At 48.8% G+C, this 24,478-nt stretch overlaps 1 protein-coding gene across 1 annotated transcript in view; it reads right to left on the reverse strand.

Annotated features, from left to right (window-relative positions):
• Positions 1-23,488, reverse strand: part of Ovol2 (ovo like zinc finger 2) — a 32,715-nt gene extending 9,227 nt beyond the window's left edge. The window contains exons 1-3 of the mRNA XM_050159570.1: positions 22,323-23,488; positions 21,443-21,672; positions 6,308-6,497 (exon numbers count right to left, since the gene is read on the reverse strand). Coding sequence (XP_050015527.1) covers positions 6,308-6,497; positions 21,443-21,672; positions 22,323-22,422 — 520 coding nt within the window. The 5' untranslated portion in view covers positions 22,423-23,488. The remainder of the gene's footprint in view (positions 1-6,307; positions 6,498-21,442; positions 21,673-22,322) is intronic.
• Positions 23,489-24,478: the final 990 nt, after the last annotated feature.

Here is a 24,478-nt window from a genome sequence, read left to right on the forward strand (position 1 = left end):
ATATATAAATGAACACTTCTGTGCTTCTGGCCCTAGGCGTGGAGCTTCCTACTCCAGCAGTGAGCCGGACCACACTAGGCCGAGCCTGAGCAGAACCCCATCACTTTCCCCATAAAATTTAACACACAGTCTGCACATGTCTTCTATGGACATATGGACAGAGCACCCAGCAAGGGTTAGGAGATTTGGGGGATCCTGCACCACCTGGTCAGTAAAGAAAGGGTCTGACTAGGAGGTTTTTCCCAAGAGGGTACAGTACAGGCATTGAACCCGGTTTTGAGGCTCGGTGCCTCGTGATGCAGACACAGAAGGAGACAGACCATAATAGCTCTCGTTATGACACGTCCACCTTATAAAACTGATCCCATTATAAAACTGTTCCTGCTTCCTCTTCGGACCCTGGAATCTCATTCCTACAGACAAATGTCTTGTCAAGAGAGCTCCTTCCAGGGCTTGGGAATTAGCTCCTCGCTCCTGGAGCACTGCTGTTTCCTATTCCTTCCTTGTGTAAGGTGGGGGGGGGGGATCCACACTAAGCTCCCCTCCCCTGACAGTGACACCTGGCCCGTTGTCCTCTGTCTAGCAAGAGCCAATCTTGTCCTAGTCAGAACAGGCTGGGAACTGAAAGCGCCATCTGTTGCCAGACATAATTAACCTACTGACACCTACCTGAGTTCCAAAGTCCAAGGCCACTGAAAAGCCAGGCACTTCACGTCTGCCACTCATTAACGGAGTCCACGGTCAACCTGTTAACCCCTCCACAGCTCAGTCTCCTCACCCACAGAATGCAGACAGCACTCACACCCAGGATGGCTGGTCTAGGATGAACTGCGCTATCCCAGGCACAGGGCCTGGTGAATTCAGATACAGCTTAAGTGTTTGGAATCCAGCAACGCAGCGGAAACAAGCCGTGCAGGAATCAGCTGCATGTCCCTAAACGTTTAGCCTTTGTCTTTCAGCGACACTGTTTTTTATGTATTATGTCTTTCACAACAAGAAAAAAGGATTTAAAAAAAAAATGCGGTCTCTAGGTGACTAGCAGAGATATCCCTCACTGACCGATCTTTTGAATTCTGTATTCTAGGCCTTTATTACCGAGTTTTAAAAAAAAGATCTTTTTTTGGGGGGGGGGGTAACAGAGTTCTGAGTTGTTTATTCCTGACCTCAAGCTGAGCTCATATTCCAATCTCCAGGTAAATCCCTCAGTACCGGAACTCTCTGTCAGCTTCCCTTTCTCAGGTCAAGGGCTCCTTTCCTGACTTTGATCCAACTGTCAACTCCAACAAGAAGCTTTGCAACCGGCCTCCCTGTGGGAGGAGACTTTGAGGGCGGCCTCCCAGCAAGGTAAGCAGGCAATGCCCATAAACCCAGAATGTTCCTGCCCTTTGGCCTAGTAAGTTCACTTGAGGAAAAAGCTACGTGAGAGATGGACTCACGCTGGTGGGCAAAGGATGTACAAGAAAAATCATGGTGGGCTGGGCGGTGGTGGCGCACGCCTTTAATCCCAGCACTCGTGAGGCAGAGGCAGGCGGATCTCTGTGAGTTCGAGACCAGCCTGGTCTACAAGAGAGAGTTCCAGGACAGCCAGGACTGCTACACAGAGAAACCCTGTCTCGAAAAACCAAAAAAAGGAAGGAAGGAAGGAAGGAAGGAAGGAAGGAAGGAAGGAAGGAAGGAAGGAAGGAAGGAAGGAAGGAAGGAAGGAAGGAAGAAAAGAGAGAAAAATCATGGGTGGCATTGTCAGAATAAAACAAAACAGAAGGCGGAGGTGGGGGGAGGGGATGACAACCTGAAAATGGAAGCAAGTACTTCCATTGGGGAACTGGGAAAGGACTGTGCCTGTGGTGGAAATTCTGTCGTGATATGTATTAAATGGACAATGATGATAGGAATAAGGTACGCCCACTACATAGACATCAAGCAAGGCCCGAGGTCTAGTTCCCCCGACAGCAGCTGCGCGCCTTAGAAACGTCCAGGAGAGAAGACAAATGGCAGATCGCTTTCGGAAAGGAACTAGGGCTGTCTGGAGGCTGGCTTTAAAAAAAAAAATCTTATTTTCAATTTCCCCCATACAAATATATTATCTTTTCGGCTAAAAAAAAATGTAAGTTAAACTAAAAATGAAACCGTTGAGGAGGCAATTCCACAGGCGAGCTGGGGCTGCTGGGGAGCGGATTCCGAGCTTCCTCAGCTAACAGCCCTGCCTTAGACTTCTGCTCTGCATTTTTCCCAATCCAGTCAATCCTTCTCCTAAGGCTCCAGACAAAGACACCATTGTCTTCTCTGCTTTAGTCAGGCTGCGGTTTGTTTGCCTTCTGGCCTCTCTCAATGTAGCCCCTGATGTAAGATAAGGTAAGAGGGCCCCCTGTCCTGTGGGCAGCCCCTCCCCAGGCCTGACCTCAAATTGGAATTCCTCAGGTTCTCTCTATGGAACTCAGTCCACAGGAAAGGCATGAGCCTCTTACTTTATCTGGAGGTTCAAAGTTCCTTTTACTTTTTTTCTTGTAGCCCAGGTTGGCCTCAAACTCACTATACAGCTGAAGATAACCGTGAACACCTTGGGAGTTTGAGGCCAGCCTGGTCTATATAGTGCGTTCTTGGTCAGCCAGAATTACATGGTGAGATAGATCCTGTCTCAAAAACAAACCAAAAAAATCCACAAAATGTATTTATTTTTATTTTATGTGTATGAGCCTACAATACGAGCACAGTGCTTGCATAAGTCAGAAGGCATCAGACCCTTCCCAGCACCTCCCTCCCGAAGAACTGGAGCTACAGATTCTGGCAAGCTACAGTGTGGCTGCTGGGAACTGAACCCAGGTCCTCTACAAGAAAAACAAATGCTCAGTCTGACATTAAATTTCAGTAATCCTCCTGCCTCAGCCTCTGAGTGCTGGGATTACAGGCATGAGCCACCACACCTTGAGAAATGTGAGTTATCATTTTCCCAGACCCAACCAACCCTCACTCCAAGACTTAGCAGAACCCACTGATGTGTGTGGCCTTACCAGCCATTTGTGGGAGCTGACTTGCTATAGCTTTTTATGCCATCTGAAGTCTTCAGCCTTTACCAAATAGAAAAATAAAATACTTTCAATAAATACTGTATCTGAACAACAAGCTGGCACTTGAGGCATCGATGTGTGCGCCCACCAACTCCCAGGTGCTGCTGGTCCTCAAACCACACTGCGCAGTATAGCTGTGGACACCTGGTATGGAGCGTACAAGGACTGGCCAGTAATGTTCGCTCAAATTCACAGATCTCTCTCCCCCAAACAAGTCATGTCTGCCAACAGGCAGCCATTCTTAGAAGTAACCTAGCTGGCCTAAGTGTAGGACATTCAAAAGAACGTTCTATAAAAGCAGATCTGTGGCATTTTTCTCAGGCTGTGAACTGAACATACATGTTTTATTCCTTTAACGCTCAGGGCTTCTCTGAATGTGGATGAGTCTGGCCTCTGTATCCCTGACCCTGACACTGGACGAAAGCAATTGTCTCTGTCAAGTATACAGAAGATAGTGTTGGCTCCTCACCCAGACCAACTTCTTGGGCTGATGCTTAGCCCCAGTGGCCACGTGAGCTGGCAGCGAACAGCTCCTGGGTGTCCCCTTCTTCAAGATTGAGCACTAGCAACTAACTTTCCCAACGCCGGGGAATAAAAAAATGTTTTCAGTATTTCTTTTTTGTTTTTGCCTGATTGAAATGGGTCCACAAACCCGTGCACCAGACAGCACTGAGGTATCCTTCAAACCCCAGAGCCCTCTGAGGTAGGGCTGAGGCTAACACACTTTTCTCTTTCCCAGTTCTCCCAGGAACCCTTACTTCAAACATCATTTTAATATAGAACAGCTTCCAGGACGCAGGACTCAAGACTCCATAGAATGAAAACTGTTACTCATTTGCTGCTTTCCGTTGTTAGTTCTGGTTTGTTTGGTTTTGTGTGTGTTGGGGGGGGGGGGGGTTGTTGCTTGTCTAGAATTCATTTTGTAGCCCAGGCTGGCCTGCAGCTTCAATGCTCCTTTCTTCACCTCCCTAGTGATTATAGGCATGTACCACCATGGCTAGCTACCAACACATTTATTTTTTAATGCTATGGAAGTTTTCCTCGGCATCACTGAGTTTGTTTCAATGACACCACATCCTCACTCCCTACTCCGGATACACACACAGACCGCGGAGAGACAGAAACGGTCAGAGAGAGAGAACCCTATGGTTACTTTTTTCTTGGTGACGTCATTCCCCAAATAAGGATTGCCAATCCTTTCTTTCATCTGTTTGGATATTAACATAAGATATTTTCAGGCTCTTGTTTCCCTGAACCTTTCTCAGAAAGTTTCCTTTGTATTCTGAGTCTTTCCTTGGACGCCCTCCCAGCTCCCGGGATGAGAAGTCATGCACTTGGTGGCGGGTGAGAGGCAAGGTTAGCGCTATGGCCCACTCGTGTCTTTGCTGAACTTAACATTGCTAACCATTCTCTCATGGAGGTTCCTAGGATTCTAGCCAGGTTTTTAAAATGCTAAGGCTTGGTCCTTTTGGGCTCCATGCAAACATATCCCTCACTCAGCCGTCTGCTGTGTTTGTGCTAAGTGCCTGTATCTTTGTTTTTGGCCTAAATACACTTAGAGTAGTCAGTAACCAAACTGTGATGCTCGCAGCTCATCCAAAGGCAAAGACCAAGTTTCCACTAAATCCCAGGACGATCTCTGGAGCCAGTGAGATTGGATCACATGAACTAACACACTTGAGAACTTTTCAACGTCGTTTTTGTCGTCAAATCATGCTGATGGTTGGTAAAGCCCAGGAGACAATCACAGGCCTGGCCTCATCCTCCAGCCCTTAGCACCACCATTGCCTGCCCAGATCAGTGACAACTCATGGCTATCAGCCCCCAGCTGCTCTTACTCCAGTACCCAAGAAAAGTAGGAGAATATAGAGTTTAAGGCCAGCCTAGACTACAGGCAACATTGTCTCAAAACATAAGTGAGAAAACAACAAGAAACAGGTACCATATATATACAAATAAAGAAAAATCATAGCCAGGCGCAGTGGCACACGCTTTTAATCCCAGCATTAGAAACAGGCAGATCTCTGAGTTCTAAGCCAGCCTGGTCTACAGAGCAAATTCCAGGACAGCCAGAGCTACACACAGAGAAACCCTATTTTGCAAAGCCAAACAAAAAAGAAAAAAGAAAAGATGGGTCATGTTTAAATGGGATGGGATGGTGTTGATGGAGATTTGATGATTAGACCCACATAGTGAGAGACCTCATGTGAAATGGAGAAGCCTGTATCTACTCTACCTGGAGAAGCCTGTATCTACTCTACCTGGAGAAGCCTGCATCTACTCTACCTGGAGAAGCCTGCATCTACTCTACCTGGAGAAGCCTGTATCTACTCTACCTGGAGTTGCAGAATTTTGAGCAGAGATGTGGCATCCTTGTAATTTTCCTCCAGGACTTACTGGGCCAAAGGTACAGACTGGGCCTCAAGTGGAGAAGCCTAGAGGCCAGATGTGCCTAAGATAAAACTAATGAAGCTTGTGACCAATCAGCAGGTTTGCAACCGAGGCAAAAAATCATCCTCCAGACTCTCTGAAACACACCAGAGGAGGCCTCAAATCCAGACTGCCTGAGTTGGAAAATGGGCTCAGTGTAGCTCAGTGGGGAAATGCTTGCTTAGCATGCACAAGGCTTAGCATGCACAAGGCTTTAGGTTCTATCCCGAGAAGGAGGAGGCAGAGGAGAAGAAAGAAAAGTTGGGAAGCCAAGGAAGAGGTTCCCAGGAAAATGCCTGCTCCATTAGGAAACTCAGGGCAGCTGTTCTGCTGCCTCAGGAGGATCAGAAGCCCTGGATCAGGCTTACTTCAAGAGGTCAGCCAGGCACAGGGGAGCGTGTGTGCACACCTTCAATCCTGGCACTTGGAAAGCCCAGGAAGGAGGTTGGAGAATTCAAGGCCAGATCACATGACAAAGCTTTACCTTAAAAAAAAAAAAAAAAAAAAAAAAACCTAACGACAATAATAAAGCAAGAGTCAAGAAGGAGGCACAAAATATTTGAAGCCTGTCCTAAGCATCCCATTCTGCAGTCAGACTAAGGGGGCTGCGTTACAGCAGAGACTTTCTGTGTTAGCCTCCCTCTAACTTGTACATCGTGCCCAGCCTTACAGGAGCAAAACTAGGCCATGAGAGGTGGTCCGCATGTGACAGGTGACAAGACTGGCAGGGGAGGGCACACGGACAGACACATGACACGGATGGATGGACGACAAAGGAACCGGAAGTGAACAAGTCACATGCGCAGCCTCACCTGTATGTGTGCGAACGTGCCTCTTTAGGTCGAAGGTATCATTGAAGCCCTTGCCGCAGAAGGTGCATAGGTGCCTCTTTACCTGGTTGTGGCACTTGAGGTGACGGTTGAGCATGCGCTGCAGGCGGAAGCTCTTGCCACACAGGTCACAGTTGTGAATCACGGAGTCATTGCACATGCCTGTGGTAAACTGGGAGCAGAGAGAGAGTATGTGAGATCACGGGGGCTCATTTGGGAAACCAGATAGGTTCTCTCTAGGTCGAGCCTGGCTATGGCTTCTGCTCCCTCTAAGGGCAAGCAGGCTCAGCTTTGAGACAGGTGTGAAGACGCCAGTACTGGGAAATGGTTTTGCAAAGCATCTTTCCTTTCTATCTCTGCACTGTCTTACAGCAGCCTTTTGTTGTTTTTGAGACAGAGTTTCTCTGTGTAGCCCTGGCTGTCCTGAAGCACTCTCTGTAGACCAGGCTGGCCTCGAACTCACAGAGACCTGACTGCCTCTGCCTCCTGAGTGCTGGGATTAAAGGCATGTGACAGCAGCCTTTTAACAAGACAGACATGTGATCACCTGACTGAAGAAAAAGGCATCTCCTTAAGGGAAAAGCAAGGTTCCCAGTAGCTAGAGCCCCAGCAGCCTGCACCATGAGGAAGGAACAAATGCTGAGGATGGAAGAACAGAAGGAAAGGGTCTTGTTGTCAAGGGCTCCCAAAGACAGACACAGTCAGCTCTTTTCTCTGCGCCTCTGAGTACTGGTCCAGACTCCAAGCAATGGAAACAGGACTGGAGAGGTGGCTGAGTGAGGAAAGGCACTTGCTGCCAACCTTGGTGACAAAGATTGATGACCTGAATTTAATCCCTGGGACCAACACAGCGAAGGTAGAGAGCCAACTCCCGCAAGCTGTCACAGACCATAGCATACCCCCCAGAATAAGTAAATGCAACTCAAATTTTGTAAAAGAAATAGAGGAAGGATGGAGATGATTTCTCTCCCCTTGAACCAGGGCAGGGATTATGACTAAACAGAGAGCAGAAGTGATATGTTAATTCTGGGATACGGGACACCTGGGAGCTTCACTGCCTGCTTCTCAAAAGCCAGCCTCCATGTCTGAAGTCGACAGAGGCCAGGTTAGCCATGTGGAGAGCCAGAGCCCCATGCAGGGGGCACCATGGTGCTATCTATACACCTTCCAATCCAACCCAGGGTCACCACTACCTAACCGAGTGGTCCCAGACAACACCACTCAGATGAAAACTGCCTAGCTGGGCCACGCCCCAGGTCCAGATACCCAAACTGTGCACAAATAAAACCACCACTTGGGAAAGTGACTCGAGTCAGGATTCCAGAGCTTTATCACCAGTTGAGATCACAACTGAATTCCAGCCTCCAGCCTGTCCACCATCCCCAGCGCAGGATTCTCTCAGCCACCTCTGCTGTCTCCCTGGATAAACACCGGATTGACCGTCGATATGATGGGAAACACCAGATCTGATGTGCTCTAAGGTCAGATGTGCTACCAGCGGAGACCCAGCTGCTCTGCCAAAACTGCCTGTAGGGAGCTCAAGGATTGGAGGTGCAATTCAGCATCAAGGCACTAACCTGGACAGGCTGGTCCTGCGCTCCAGCCCTACTACTACCAAAATAAAGAAATAGCTGGACGGTGGTGGTGCACACCTTTAATCCTAGCACTTGGGTGGCAGAGGCAGGCTGATCTCTGAGTTCGAGGCCAGCCTGGTCACAGAGTGGATTCTAGGATAGCCAGGGCTACACAGAGAAACCCTGTATTAAATAAACAAACAAACAAATAAATGGGGGAGTTAGTAGAGGGGAAGGAAGGAAGAGGAAAGAGAAATGAGGCTGGGCACTAGTCCTTAGAGTTCAGTCATCCCTTGACACGGAGATGGAGATCAGGATCCTGTGCAGACACTAAATCCTTCGGGTGCTCAGGCCCTGATATAAAACAACACTGTGGCTTTGGGTATCATCCCATCTACATCTACATGACCTAAACAGATGTCTATAGAACTTTGTACCAACGTAAACTTTATGTGACTAGTGTTATGCTGTACTATTTAAGGAATAGGGACAAAAGACAAGAAAAAGATCTGTACATATTTGGCATGGACACTGTGTTCTTTTCAAATGGGTTGAATCCACAGGATGTGGACGCCTCGGGTATAGAGAGCTGCCTGGACTTTGCTCCACTCCATTCCAGATAGCCTATTACATTTACACTTCTGAGGGGTTCATGTGGACTCCTCCACTCAAGGCCCTGAGGACAGAAAACCCATGTCCACTCACACCGCTGCCTCCCATTTCTCCATGCCCAAGGGCAGTACCTAGTGCGCTGGGCAGCCGGGAGCGACCTCAGGACCCAGGGAGGCCGTAGGATGCCAGGACAGGCTTTCCTAGGCTGCTTCCTCTCCTGTTCATTCTTACTGGCTCGGTGTCTGCATTAGCACTAAAGTGACCGATGAGCCCTTTGGTCAAAGCACTGTCAAAGTAGCTTTTTCCCAAAAAGATGCCATAGTTGCTGGGATGTGGAACACCGAGGGAGAGAGAGGGTGGCAGAAAAACCAAGTCCTGTGGCCAAGCAGAATTGAGAGGAGAGATAAGAAAATGGTGGAAAATAGCCATCTGTCTGGTTCAGTGTGAGCTGCCAGGGCCTGGGAAGGCAGTCACAGGAGTGTGGAAAAGGGCAGTGTCCACCTTGGGCACCCAATGGGTAAGATCTACTCCACAAACAAGAGAGAGCTCTGAAGACAAAGGAGAAAGACTGAGGCCCACTGAGTACTCTAGGCTTCTAAAGGACACGGCTACAGAGGGCAGAGGTCGCCTGACAGAGAATAAAGAACTCCCAGACAAGACAGAGGCAACTGAAGTGTGGTGGGACACTCCTTTATTCATCCATAGCTCTTGGGGAGGCAGAGGCAGGCAGGCGGATCTCTGTGAGTTCAAGGCCAGCTTAGTCTACTCGGTGAGCTCCAGGACAGTCAAGGCTACTAAAGGAGACCCTGTCTCAAAAATGAAGGAAGGGAGGAAGGAATGAAGAGCTGGAGAGATGCCTCAGAGATGTTAAGAGCACCGGTTGTTCTTCCAGAGGACGGTTCCAGCACCCACCCACATGGTGGCTCACACTGTCTGTAACACCAATGCCAGGAGATCTAACATCTTCTTCTGGCCTCCACGAGCACCAGGCACACGCATGATCTATGTACATACATGCAGCAAAACACTCTTACACATAAAACAAATAAGTATTTTTTAAAAAAAAAAAAAAAACGTAAAGAGACAGAAACAATTGGCTAAGGACCACTGTCAATAACTAGTTTCTGCCAGACTGTGTACCACTTCTCATAAGGAAAGGGGTACTTGGTTTGTAGGTGTATTTCACGTGTGGTGCTTTAAAACTTGGTCTATAGTAAATAGCAAGAGACTGGATGCTATGCCTATTAGTATGGGCTTCAAAATAAATGTACTAAGTCCTAAGCAGTCCAGCGGGGACGTCTGCAACCTCCAGAGAAAGCCACCAAGAACTACCCAGCCACTCCACAGATACAGAGAATAGGCTATACAGCTGGGTGGCGGTGGCGCCCGCCTTTAATCCAAAGCTACAGAGAAACCCTGTCTCGAAAAACAAACCCCCAAAAAAAGAAAGAGAGAAAGAAACAAAATAGGATATACATTATTTTAGCTACTCAATTTGGGTTTACTTGCACAGAAGAAATGGATTAGCTAAAACAGTAACAGTGGGCTGGAGCGGTGGCTCCGCAGTTAAGAACACAGACTGCTTTTGCAGAGGACCTGAGTTCAGTTTCCATTACTCATGCTTGACAGGTGACTCACAATCACCTATAATTCCAGCTCCAGGGTCTCTGACCCTGCCTTCTGGCCTGAGGGCACCCGCACTCGCGTGCACACGAGATCCCCATATGCACGTAATTGAAAATAAATTGACCGGAGAGATGGCTTGGTGGTTAAGAGCACTGGCTGCTCTTCCAGAGGCCCTGGGTCCGATCTTGAGCACCCACATAATAGCTCACAACTGTGTGTAACTCCAATCTCAGGGGACCCAAGGCCTTCTCCCAGTGTATATGGGTACCAAGCACTCGCATGGTGCACAGACAGCCGCACAGGCAAAATTCCTATACATATAAAATAAATACATTTTAAAAAAAATAAATAAATGAAAATAAAACACTAAAGATCAACAGCAAACAGATTTCCTTCCAGAATATCAGCTTTGTCATACTGCTTGCATTTTTTCCTTGTTAACTTTGGAACTGGAGATGGAATGTAGAATCTTTGTACATCAAGAACCCATTCTTACCACGCAGCTGCATCCCTAGATCCGACCTGCCATGTTTCTCAGTCCCCCCTCCCAGGACACAGCAGACATGACTGATTCCTGGACCGGTCCTCCCTCCCCAGGTCCCGCGTCTGCTGTCTGGGCGATCTTTGTTATGCTCCCACAGGTTTACAACTAACATTCTCTCTCCTCGGTGTTCAAAGCAGAGCAGCCACTCTGATTTCTTTACTTGGCTCTACAGGTAATATGCCAAAGTTACATCATGAACCAAAACTTAGACCAAAATTACATCTTAACCACGGTAATTATAAAAAGACTGCTGCGGCGGATGGGGGAGCTAGCTCAGTAAGCAAAGTGCTGACAAGCACAGAGACTTGCGTTAGAGCCTCAGAACACCTGAAAACGACAGATGCCGTGGAATATGGCCGAATCCCAGAGCTGGGGACACAAGAGAGGATTCCAGTCTTGCCTGGCTGGTGGCCTCCAGCACAGGGACAGAGATTCCAGTCTCGCCTGGCTGGTGGCCTCCAGCACAGTCAGAGAAAAGAGACAGCATCTCTGAAGATGACACCCGGGGTTTTCTCTGACCTCCATAGGCTGCACCCACACATACGTGAACAAGCTTGCACCACCCCCACAAAGGCACAACAAATAACCATAGAGAGGCAAGAAATTCCAAGAGATTGAATAGATCTTTAGCTCTGACCATCTGTGTGATATGAAATGCCATTTTTTAAATACCTATTTAATACCTTAGATCAGGACAAGCATGGTGCAATCCCAGCACTTGGGAGGCAGAGTTGGGGGATTTCTGAATTCAAGGCCAGTCTGATCTATACACTGAGTTCCAGGACAGCCAGGGCTACAGAGAGAAACCCTGTCCTGAAAAGCCCAAACCACAACCCCAGATCAGTTCCTCTACATGTAAACATACTAAGAGGTACCACACAGTTTCCTCAGGAGTGTGAGAAGCTAAGAGCAGAGCCAGTTTCCCGGCTTCCCAAATTCAATACGTTCATTCCTTCCCACAACCCAAGAATGTAAGCAAGCAACTTAACTTCTCTCCGCCTTAATTTTGTCACCCCCAAAATATGAATAATGGCATTTGCCTCTTGGGAGTAAATTAAAGAATTAAAGAGAAGAAAGCTACTTATTTTTTAAAAAGCAGCAGCAAAAGTAAGTCTTACTACACTTAGAGCGGTTCCAGATTTCTATAACGCTAAAACAAAAGTATCCGAGGGCGGGTGAGAGGGCCAGCCCAGCATGTTAAGATGCTGTAGTCAAGCTCGATGATTCTGAGTTTGATCCCTGGAATCCACACGGTGAATGGTGGAAGAAGAACCAACTCATGCAAGACATTTCCTGACACCTCCTCCACACACACACTTTAACCATGGCAAGAAAACACACACACACACAAAGATAACTGGTCAAAATTCCCTGTTCCTTACTCTGCTTTTCAATTTTGCTCTCTCTGATGGGAGAGAGAATTCTCCTTTAGTGTGAGCCATAAGCCCTAAGTCCTTCACCCAAAATTCTGCGGCTAGCTGGGCGGTGGTGGTGAAAGCCTTTAATCCCGGCACTCAGGAGGCAGAGACAGGAGGGTCTCTGTGAGTTCGAGGCCAGTCTGGTCTACAAGAGCGAGTTCCAGGACAGCCAGGACTATTACACAGAGAAACCCTGTCTCGAAACAAAATGAAACAACAAAAAACAAACAACCCCCACCCCAAAAAAAAGCTGTGGTTGAATCTGACCCCAGCAATGTACAAGAAGGGTCGGCATCATTTGTTCTTTTAAAGGATTTAATTATTTTATTTTATTTTTTTTTATTATTACAACACTGCTTGGCCTATTAGCTCATGCTTCTTATTGGCTAGCTTATATATCTTAAATTAATGCATTTCTATTCATCTGTGTATCACCAAGTGGTTGTAGCCCACTGGTAAATTCCACCTGGCATCTGTCTCCTGCAGCAGCTACATGGCTTCTTACTGACTCAGCCTACTTTTTCCTCTATCTCTGCTTGCAATTCAAGAATTTACTTATTTAAAAACGTTTTTAGATTTACTTTTTAGTCTATGTTCATCCCATGTGTGTGTCTGGTACTCTTGAAGAATACAGAAAGGGCATCACATGCTCTGGAACTGGAGTCATGGAAGTTAGAAGTCACTTTGTGGATGCTGGGAACTGAACCTGGGTCCTTTGCAAGAGCAATGAGTGCTCTCAGCAACCGAGCCAGCTCTCCAGCCCCCTGCTTGTGTTTGAAATGGAAGTTATTAACGCATTTAACTATTAGGTGCTGTTTCAAGTTTCCGGGAGGGTGATCTTCTGGAAATGCTCCCCAGCCTCACCTTATCTGAAGTCAACACTTTGCCAAGGCTTATTAGCGAAGTAGAGAAACTGCCACAGAGGCTGGGAAATGACATCAGCCTGGAAATTAATTCAGAGCAAGATAAAGAGAGGATGAGCGATTCGCCAAGCCTAGGACTTGGCTTGTCTCTGCTCACAGCCCTGTTCTCTGTTGGATCTCAGCTTTCATCTAATAAAAGAAGCCAAATTCCAACTAAGTTCTAAAAAGCAGGCCTCTGTGGCCAAAAACAAAACAAAATACAAAAACAATAACAAAAAAAAAATCAACCCACAACAAACCAGTCGTTATGTAAGGACTGTCTGAAGTGTCAGCAGCATCCAGGGAGGCAAGGACCTGAGCTGTGATGACCAACTTCCCAGGTGTCTAAGATCATTGCCTGCCAAACTTCTAAGGGAAAACCTACCCAGAAGGGAACAGCCCTTTATGGTCGTGGGATGCTTCCACCGACCAGGCCACTAAATCAGTGCTCCTGTATCCACTGGAGAATCCTGAGTCCCGGACACTTTCTGGTGGCCACTTGGATAAGATTTCCACTGCCATGTGTGTCAGCTGCACCCACCTGCTCAAAACATGCTAAATACATTGCTCCAACTCCTTTGGGACTCCTGGGTTCGTGTACCATTCATCACCTCAGGCTCCTCAACTCCTGCACATGGCAGAATGGACCTCCTCAAAGGACGAGATGAAAAAGGGAATGGAAGTGGAGCCAGAGAGATGAGATGACCCAGCGACCAAGAGCACTTATTGTTCTTGCAGAAACCCAAGGTTCAGTTCCTAGCGCCTACAAACTGTCTACAACTCCAGTACCAGATGATACTGTGTTCTCTTCTGACCTCTGTGGGCACCTGCACACACATCATGCACATAAACTCACACAGGCACACACACACACACACACACACACACACACACACACGAATAAAAATAAATAAGTTAGACTTGTGAATAAGTAAGAAACCAAGACTTGCCTGGCAGTGATGGCAGACACCTATAATCCTAGCACTTGGGAGACAGGTAGGTATCGGATCTCTGTGGGTTCAGGGCCAGCCTGGTCTACAGAGTGAGTTTCAGAACAAGCCAGGGCTACTAAGGGAAACCCTGTCTAGGAACAAACATACAAACAAACAAAAACAAGACTCAAGGATATGGGACTGACCTGTGGATACATGGTCTACAGATGCCAAATTAAGATTTTGAATGTCTGTTCCCCCCAAATTCTGTGCCTACATCTTCCTCAAGACAAGGATATGGGTCTGGCCATGAATCCTCATTTCTTATCTCATATCACATGAGGAACAACTTCATATTCCTTAACCTATGACTCAAATAATAGCTCAAGCGTCCAAGTTACGTGTCGACTATGGCAAGGCACTACTGTAACAATGAAATGACCCCTGCCGCTAACAACTATCAGGAACTTAGTGAAAACTCTCTGCATTCTACAGTTCTTCCCCTGAACAAGGAGGCTATACTGTAGGGACTCTCATTATGTACACCAACTCCCTTTTGCCAGCCTTCTTCTACTGCAAGGTTACAAACTCCTTTTCCCAAATTCCCTCGAACCTAGGACTTGAAGCTTAAGTTGGGCTCTATCAGCTACACAACTCTGAAATAATGTGGATTAGGCCCCGAGTTAATTGAGTAGAGGTAGGCAGGAGCGAAGTATCTGACCCTGGATTATTAGCAAATGCATCAAATTGCAGGGGGTTAGGGGGTGAGGGTGGGGCAGAAGAGAGAACCCTAACCCAGCAGCTGCCTCAGAGGTTTGGTTCTGCATTGTAGGCTTCTGAGTCATTCCTCGGAGTTCTACGTCTCTAGTTCATTTAGTGCCGTGCAATTACCCATTCTTTACTTAAAATAGCTGCAGCGGGTTCTGTTTTCTGCAACTAAACCTGCAAGGTCTCTTCCAATAATAAAAATCCACTTCATCTGCATTCAGATTTAAAACTGTGGCAGAGGCTAGAGGTATATGTGTCTGCATAGCCTGTCTGATGCCCTGATTTGAAGCCCCAGCACTGACTCCAATTCGTTTGTTCGTTCGTTCATTCATTCATTCATATTTCTCTATTTCCCCGAGTTTATCAAGCGTTTCTTCACACTTCCCTTTTCTTCTTGCTTCCTATATTATCCCCTGCATATGACATAACTCCTGTCTAGGTGTTGTGGCCTTCTTCCTTCCAGGTCTGTATTTTTGTTTTCTGTAGGCTGGTGGTCATTCACTTAACTGAGTGCTGAGGATACAAGTCCAGAAGGCCATGTTCCTGACTTTGCCGAGTTTGCTCTTAAAGGAGTTTGGTTGGCCGAATGTGCAGCCAGGAAGATGCTCAGAAGCCCAGGGAGACAGGACAGGTGGCGATTCTACCTACATGCAGTTTCCCTTCTCTTCTAAAAAGTAAACCATTTTCTTGGGTTCTGATTTTTTTTTTTCGAGATTTGGTTTTTTTTAGAGATATGGTTTCTCTGTGTAGCCCTGGCTGTCCTCAAACTCACAGAGATCCACCTGCCTCTGCCTCCCGAGTGCTGGGAGTAAAGGTGCGCACCACCACTGTCCAGATAAAAGTACAATGATAGTTTTAACTATTTAAATATATGATTCAAAACAATATTTAAAATGACTAATAATTAACATGAAAATACCTTCCTGAAACCCAGAATTATGAATACTCATTAATTAAGAAAGGGAAAGAGAGAGAGAGAGAGAACATCAACAAGATGGCTCAGCTGGTAGTGGCGCCTTCTCCCAAGCCTGAGGCCCTGAGTTCAAGCTCAGGACCTATCTAACAGGAGAGAACTGTCTCTCAGAGTGGGCCAAGGCCTGCACACATACACAAGCTAAACAGAAATATGGATCAAAGCAATTGTTAAGAAATAACTAATTAAGATCACTGAAGAAGCCGGGCAGTAGTAGCTCAGGCATTTAATTCCAGCACTCAGTAGGCAGAGAGAGGCAGGTGGATCTCTGTGAGTTCAAGGACAACACAGAGAAACCCTGCCTCACTTCGCTGGGCGGTGGCCATTTACGCCTTTAATCCCAGCACAGAGGCAGGAGGATCTCTGTGAGTTCAAGGTCAAGCCAACAAAGTGAGTTCCAGGACAGGCTCCAAGGCTACTGAGAAACACTGTATCGAAAAAAAAAAAAAAAAAAAAGACACTGAAGAATTTGTCAATCACTTGATGATCTTCATTCATAAAGGAAACCAACACTTCTCATTGTTGGGTTTTCTTTATTTGTTTTTTGGTTTTGTTATTACTCTTTCTTTTTTTAAGACAGGGTCTCCCTGTGTAGCTCTGGCTGTCCTAGAACTCACTAAGTACACCAGGCTGGTCTTGAATTGAATTCACATAGATTTGCCTGCCTCTTAAATGCTGGGGTTAAAGGAGTACACCACTACGCTCAGATAGATAGATAGATAGATAGATAGATAGATAGATAGATAGATATGTGTGTATATATATATATACACATACATACACACACACACACACACATATATATAAAATTATGTGATTACACAGCTTGGCTTGCCAGAGACTACTGCCTTCAGCTTCCCAGGTGCTGGGATTATAGATAGCCTGGGTGCTGGGACTATAGGTGTACACAGTCACACCAAACAGGGATCAAGTATTCATCTGACTGTCCTAATATACTATCCCTACGAAACCAAACAGAATGTGAGGGAAAACTCTGTCTCTACAGAAATATGCCTTCTTCCGGGTGGTGGCAGCACATGTCTTTGGTCCCAGCACTTGGGAGACAGAGGCAGACCCATCTCTGTGAGTTCGAGGCCAACCTGGTTTACAGAGCTAGTTCCAGGACAGCCAAGGCTACACAGAGAAACCCTGTCTCGAAAAACCTAAGAACAAAACAAAGCAAAGACTTGTGTCTTCTGGAGGTCTCTTAGGGTGTGACTCAACGGGAAGGCAGGTGATTAGTGTGAGCAAGGCCTCAAGGTCAATATCAGCTACAGCTAACAGAGGAACAGAACTGGAATATCACTATTTTGCAATGCCAAAATATTTATGCCCTAAGCATCAACAGCTCCTACCATCCCAGAAAGGTAACAAACAGCACTGCCTGTTTATGGAACCCAACCCTTCACCTTCTCACACACACAGTGACATGTTCAAGCCAAAACCAAATAGCTGATCAAGCACACAGAACGGTGCTGTCCCGTGCAGCTTTCTATGATGGGAAATCTCTATGCAGAATCGGCCAGTTCAGCAGCACTAAGGACTTTCTCTTTTAATCCTATGTGACTTAAGCTACATTTAACAAGGACTGTCCTGCTTGCTGGATGGTACACCCTTATCCCTAAAATCCATTTGAAGTTAACGGAGACCGAGAAATGCCCAAGGTGACTAATGCTGCTGGGACCTCTACAAAGCAAAAGACCCCTTGCTCCAACAATTAACCTACAAGTACATAAAAATGGGGAGGAAAAGGTATGTAAATGAAAAGCAACTAAAGGCCATGCCAAATGTCAATCACAGCGTGTGGACATTACACGGACCTGATTAAACAAACGGGAGGAGGCGAGCAGGCATTTACAAGCCGTTTAACAATGTGAACACACAATTCAAGTGGGTGTGATTGGGGCCCATTTGGAACCACTTATAATGGAAATACAGTCAGCCATTGCTTAGTGATGGACCCATTCCGAGAAAAGCCTGCTTCGGCGATTTTGCCACGGCATGGACATTGCAGAGTGTATTTACACAAGCTGAGCCGGCTAAGACGTCCCGCAGCATTAAAACCCCCCAGGACCACAGTTCTACGTATGGCCCGTAGTTATGTAGAACATGACTGTAGTATATCTGAAAACCGCTTCAAAGTCTTACACGGGCAGGTGGGGGATAGAAGCCAGTAAGGACGGGCAGGGACGAAGTGACAGATGTTTTCGTCTTTGAAACTCTTCATAATTAAAGTTGATAGGAAAAAAGGGCACACATTCGACACAGACTGTCACCACCCACTAGAGAGCCAAATAAAAGGTTGAATACTTTTTCTTTTTTATTGAGACAAGGTCTCACTCTACAGCCCTGGCTGACCGGGAATTGCATATGTAGACCAGGGTGCCTTTGAACCCACAAAGATCGGCCTGCCTCTGCCTCCAGTGCTGAGATCAAAAGCGTTGTGCCACCAGCCCTGGCTATACTTCTGCAGAACGCACAAGGGAGGGGAAGGCCAAAAGAGAACAGATTAGGATGGGGTGAAAACGGAAATTCGTCTGCTAGTCCCTACTTGCACCAGGGTCCTGCCAGCCACAGTGAGTCAACTCACCAAGTTCGCTCTAGACTTTTGTTTGGGGTAAGACTTAGAGACAGGGGGCACCTTTATGCCCAGGGTTTGTCTAGCCCACAGTTAGGGATCTGCAAATGAGGTCCTTGACTGGAACCCCCAGACGGATGCATCTCCCCACCACAACCTGCTTTTTTTTTTTAAATTACAGAATTCCTAAAGAGATCACGTCACAACCTGCCCCAAAAGCCCGCAATGAAATGTCAGACAAACAGGGATGAGCTCCATCTTCCCAGCCTGGTTCCAAGCCTTCTTCCTAGACCCGCTCACCACAGCCAACATTACCAGGTGGTCAAACCCCAGGTGGCTGTCTGATGACTTCCTGTGGGGCAGTCAGTGAGGGCACACGAATGCTAATGGCTCCCCACTCTGTTTATTCATTGAACTCACACAGTTGTTCACAGTGGCTTTGAGGAGTAAGATGTTCTCAGTCTTCCCTCCTCAGAAGCCTTCAAAAGCTACTCCTCTGCCCACGTAGCTTGGCCCTTAGACGGCTCTTGTCTTTTCCTAGGCTTCACTTCCAGCTCCATGCTGCCAACTTGTCCCTGATCCTAACCGGCACATTTCCTGTCCTTTGCTCCCCAGAACATTGATTCCTTACTCAAGCACAGGGCTTGCCCGCATCACCCTAAGAGCAGTCCCCCTCATTTCCACAGCCCTGGAATCCGAATCAGAAACCCTTCCCAGCTCAGCAATGACATCTTTGCTGGCGTTTCCAGTTTGGTCCTCATTCTCCTCTACAGAAGGGCTGCAGGTGTTTCCCCTGCCGGACCAGGGACCATCATGGTCTCTGCATCGCACCCTTTGCCCATCAGGCAGAGAGCACGAATATCTTCATTTTACAGGTAAGGAAACCAGAGCCCAGAGCAATGAAAAACTCCCAAGCTTGCACAGTTCTGCAGAACTTACAGATGCAGTCCATAGACACGTAACCACTACTGCTAGCGTGTTCTGGAAGGTACACACTAGGAGTGTTTTATCTCTTGTCTGTCTTGCACAGAGCAGACATAACGTATGCTGCTGGATGTTTTATTGTGGTTTTTATTTTTTCCTCTCTGGGTAGGGCACACGCTCAAACCTGCCCTTTCTTTGGTCCTACAAGCCCACTGCCCAATGTGTGTCTTCAAGTAATTAAAACCGTACACACGGCTGGGGAGGCAACTCAGTTATATGGTGCTTGTCTAACACAGAAGGTAGGGACGATCATTTCATTCTTGAATGGCTTTCGTCCTTTTCCAGTCAAAAAAAAAAAAAAAAAAAAAAAAAACAAGCTTTTTTTGTTTGTTTGTTTTGAAACAGGTTCATCCTATGCAGCCCTCTCTGGCTTGGAACTCCATGATATAGACCAGGCTGGCCTGCAACTCAGAAATCCATCTGCCTCTGCCTCCTGAGCTTTGGGACTAAAGGCATGGGCCACCCCACCAGGCTAGGAAACTAATTCTTAGAGGAAATTCTTTGAGTTCTGTATCCCGGTGAAGTAGTCACACACTGTGCTAAGAGGTGGGCAATTTGATCAGTCATTTTAAAACTGTCCATACCAGGGCAGATATTTCCGGAGGCTTTGGCAATCCTAATACCAAAATGTCTCCAACGCTGGCCTAGAAAGGAAGGGTAGGAACCTGACCGCTTTCAATGAATAAAAACTCCCTAGGAAATGGAAAAGTGTGGGGAGCAGGTTGCTTGTTAACGGACTGCAAATATGCCCAAGTCCCTCCCCCACCACAGAGGCAATTTATCTTGGAAATGACGGGTTTATTGACTCCCTTAATCCAAAATTCCAACACTTGTGTCTGCCCCAGGCAGAAAAGAGATCTTCCAAAATCTCATGAGACTGGCTTCTCTCCTTACCGAGATGGCGATGGAGGAGGGGCAAGCTAACGAACTACTGTCCTTCCCCAAACAACCTTACAATTGTCTTTCTAGCCTGGCGATAAATATGCAAGTGGGGCACTTTGTAGAATTTCCCAAAGGGCAAGAGCTTTCCGCTTCAGGAAAACTTTCCCCTCCCACTTAACCCCGCCTGGCCCAAAAGCCTCCGGACCACTCACCCTAAACCTCGGCGCACTCTGCGAAGTATAGTCGTGGCTCCCCCCCCCCCTCCCCAGCTCGCAGCATCCTCAATCCTCAAGTCTTTCCGGTGCTCTGGCCTCAAATCCTAATTCAGAACCAAATGCTTCCCGGCCAACCCCTGGGGAAAGAAAAGGCTGCTTTCTTTATCCCCAGCCTAACCCTTGGGCTCACCCTTCCCTCCCTGCATGGGCCTGGGAACCTGGATAGCCGATACTCTGGAGCACCCTAGAATTATGGCTCATATTGTACAAGGTGGCACTATAGCCGGCCAGGCTAGGACCTGGGGTTTATGCAAAAACCGCGCCGCCTCCCCTCCCCCTCTGGCGGGCCGTTGAGTCAGCGGGGCAGGATTCCTTAATCCTGGGGGTAGCGGATACCTTTGAACAGGTGGTCATGGAAGTTTCACCCAACAAGGCGCTGATGGCCATCCAGATAAGACGTTGCCTTCTATAGCTTTTGAGGGGGACATTCCAACCCACTAGGGTAGGAACGTTTAAAAAAATCTGCAGGTGAACCCTTTCATCTTTTACCCACTAATTTAATTCTTGAAGATTTGAGAGAAAAGGCAAATCTACAGTGCCCTGCACAACCAGCTTCCCGTCTAACAGGCTCCACCACCAGGGCACTGGGAATAGCGGTGATTGCAAGGCTCACTGTGTCCCCAAAACAAGGAGGGAAACACAACTCTCAGGACCTCGAGGTGCCAAGGACTGCGTCCCAGAGGGCATCACGTCTAAGATCTCGGGTCGCGCTCCTTCTCCACCCGAAATCTTGGGTCGCCTAGTTAATAGTCTGGCCTTGGAGAGGTGGGCATCTGAACCCGGATAGCTGGGCCACTACCAGCGTCAGACAGGGCCACCACCCTGGGGGCTGGATCCGCTTAAGATGCTGGCAACCCGGGCACTGTGGCACAGAGGACAGGTCGCGCGGAGCCTGGCTGCCGCCCAGGGGCAGGTGCAGGAGTGACCGCCGGCGTGCGGCGCCTGGGCCCCCGTGCGCGGGCGGGCGCGGCAGGGAGGGGCGCCGGGGCTCCGGAGCCGGACGCCAGGGCGTGGTGCAGGTGGCGGCGGGGGCAGAGTCGACACCCTACCTTGATTTTTGACCTGGCAACCGGGCGCTGCATCGCTGCCAGGTGTCCATCGGGGCCTTCGGCGTCGTGGAGCTCAGGAGTTTCAGGCTCCGGCGCGCGCGGGGACGAGCTGCTCTCGGTGCCTCCGGGCTCCCCAGCGCTGCTACTGCTGCTGCTGCTGCAACCGCTGCTACTGCCGCCGTCGCTGCGACAGTCCTCGGGGGGGTCGGGGAGCAGACAGCCCAGGCTCACTGTGGAGGGAGGGGGCCGCACCCCGACATTCAACCACACGCGGAGTCACGCCCGGGCGCCCACGGCAGTTTGACCTGCGGGCGGTGCCGCCGCCCCGCCCCGGACCTGGGCACTTCGCCAAGTGGGCGACGTCCCGAGGGTAGACGAGTCAGCCGGGCGATCGGCCCCTCGAACTAACTTAGGGTGCCGGGAGACCGGTCCTCAGGCCACCCCGGCGCCCACGAAGCACCAAGGGCCATGCGCCGCGGAGAACCCCGCGCGCCAAGTTTTCTCCCGCGCCCGCGGAGGCGGGTGTGCCCTCGCCTTGCCTCGCTCCAGAGAGGTTAGCGGACCTTTACGTGCGGCTTAGAGGACATAGGGGGCAAAGAAACCCTCGGTACCTCCCACCCACCCCCTTCCAGGGCCACCTCGGCCCGCGCTGCAGCCAACGGTCCCGCCGCCAGGCAATTAGCCCTGTCTAGGGAGAAAGCACCGAGCGTCCCAGGTTTCCCAACCTGGTCCTCGATTCCCCCTCCCTCAAGAACCCCCACGACCCCAGTCGAGAGGGGGAAGGGGTAGGAACGTCAGCCCTGATCGCGAGCAGAAGGCCGCGGTCACCCTGCCCCCACCCGGGAGCCCCGCACCCAGGCCGGGCCCCCACGCTCCTCACCTGGGATGTAGGTGTCTGCTCTTTTGTCATCCGGGAGCTCATCCCAGCTGCGGACCGAAACTCCCGGGCTCCTCCTCTTCACCAGAAAGACTTTGGGCATGGTGGGATCCCCTCTTCCGACTGCGGCCCCCTCCTCCCCGCTGTTCCCCGCTAGTGGCGGTGGAGGCGCCTGGATCCCCTGGCTCCCGGAGTCCCGAGCCCACCTTCCCGCCTTGCCTGCCCTCTTCCTGCACCCCCTGCCGCGCTGCCTCGGCCTCTCCCCTCACTCCGGGTGACTCGCAGCCTCCGGGCTCGGCGACACCTATGCCTTAAATCGCGCGTGAGACCACGCCGGGGAAAAAGTTTCATAAGGTGGAATAGAAAAGGCACCAGGAAACTTGGGAGTGAGCATGCGCCCTGCAACATAACGGTGTCAACAAGCTCGCTACCTGTCCGACCGGTTCCGGCGGCCGGGGCTGCCTGATCCAGCCCTACCTTAGGCATGAATGTTTGCAAAAGAATTTAACGTCTGATTCTTCCCCCCTCCTCTTTTTAAAAAAGGGAAGAACATTTTTAAAATCAACCCTCTGCCTCATACCTCCATCACGTGCAATTTATAGAATAAACTCTTTAAAACAAGCCCCAGGTCCACTGCCTCGCGCACCTCTCCTACGAGTTGGGGGTCTCCCAGGAGTTGGCCCCCACCTCCCAAGTGGATTTGTTTCGGTCAAGCAAGCCAGAAATTGGCTCTGGACCTTGTGGGACTGTTTCCAGGCTTTCTGGAATCTCGGTGGTCGGATATGGGAGGGTCCTCGGGACGCTTGTCAGGTAAAGGGAGGGGTGTTGAGAGCTTAAGTTTCTTATCATCTGGAACACCCCTCAATAATAAATCTAAAAATCTTGCATCTTTGAAGCACGTCGCTGTCCTCATCTGTGCCACTCAGTCTAAGAAAATAAAGCTGGTGTTACCAAGGCAGCTTCCACCCCGAAACCTTGCACCCCAGGTGTCCCTTCACCCAAGATAAACGAACAATCAAGACAAAAGCCAAGTGCAAGTCACGAGAAAGCTTATTTAAAGCGAGTCTCTCTGGTCCCCACCATTGCCTACGCTAACCACTGGATCCTCAAATTCGGAGGCAAGAAAAGACCTATCCAGAAAGCCAAGGATTGAAAATTGATACACCCTCTCTCCTCCACCGCCGTTGAAGACGGCGGGAAAGCTTTGAGTTTTTTGTTTTTAGGGTTTTTTTTTTGGGGGGGGTTGTTTTGTTTTGTTTTCCTTCCTGAAGGGAAGTGTGGGGGAGGGGGCGTGGATGTGTCTGGTAATAGATACTAAGTTTATAGGGGAGGCTTGCTCACTTTGGGGACCCCGATACCCTTATACCAAGGCGTTGTTGCGCTGCGCCCAGAACAACCCACACAGCCACCGCCGTGGACGCCCGGCTCCAGGGGGCGAGCAGACGAGTGCCAGCTGCTGGAGGCTGCCGGGCGCGTCTAGCCAGGGGTGCTCAGGTGTCTGCGGTTCATAGAACCGCCAGCCTCACCTGCCCATAACACGACCCGATGCGCTCCCGACCCGCATGGCCCGGGGAATCAATACAGAGGTTGTCCCGATCTTCTTCCGCCTTTGGAATGGCCTTTAGGGATACAGAAGCCTGGTAACGGATTTCTGGACTTGCCTGCCGTATTCTCACGGAGCGCAGAGAGGGGGCGCAACTCGGGCGAGGCTGTGCAGGAAGATAAGGCGTTCGCACCATGATTACCGATCTGTCTGTCTTCAAGGATTGACCCCATCTGGGATCAACTCTGGATTCAGGTTTCCTCCGAGAAAACTCGTCTAAGAATGAAAAGGACTTTGATCCCGGTGAACTAGAGGAGGGAGACGTGTCTATAGCGGCACGAGAAAATGAGGCTTGTTGGCTACGGAGTTGATGGCGCAGCTTCTGGGCAACTCTGCAGATGTATTTTTATCTGCCAACGAACTGGAGACTTGCTAGAAAGAAGGAACGTGGTGAATGAAAGAGTAAAAATAAAACCACGAAGCCACAGAATTATCCTCCATCTTTAAAGATTTTCAAAACTTCATTCAAAATTCCTTATTTTTATTCAAGAACCAGTCAGTTCTATTGATAAAGCTAGCCTTTCTGCCTCCTTCCTTCCCTCCCTTATTCCGGATT

The sequence above is a fragment of the Alexandromys fortis genome, unplaced genomic scaffold (assembly GCF_014885135.2).
Source record: "Alexandromys fortis isolate MF-2015 unplaced genomic scaffold, M_Fortis_MF-2015_v1.1 scaffold_115, whole genome shotgun sequence".
Lineage (NCBI taxonomy): Eukaryota > Metazoa > Chordata > Mammalia > Rodentia > Cricetidae > Alexandromys > Alexandromys fortis.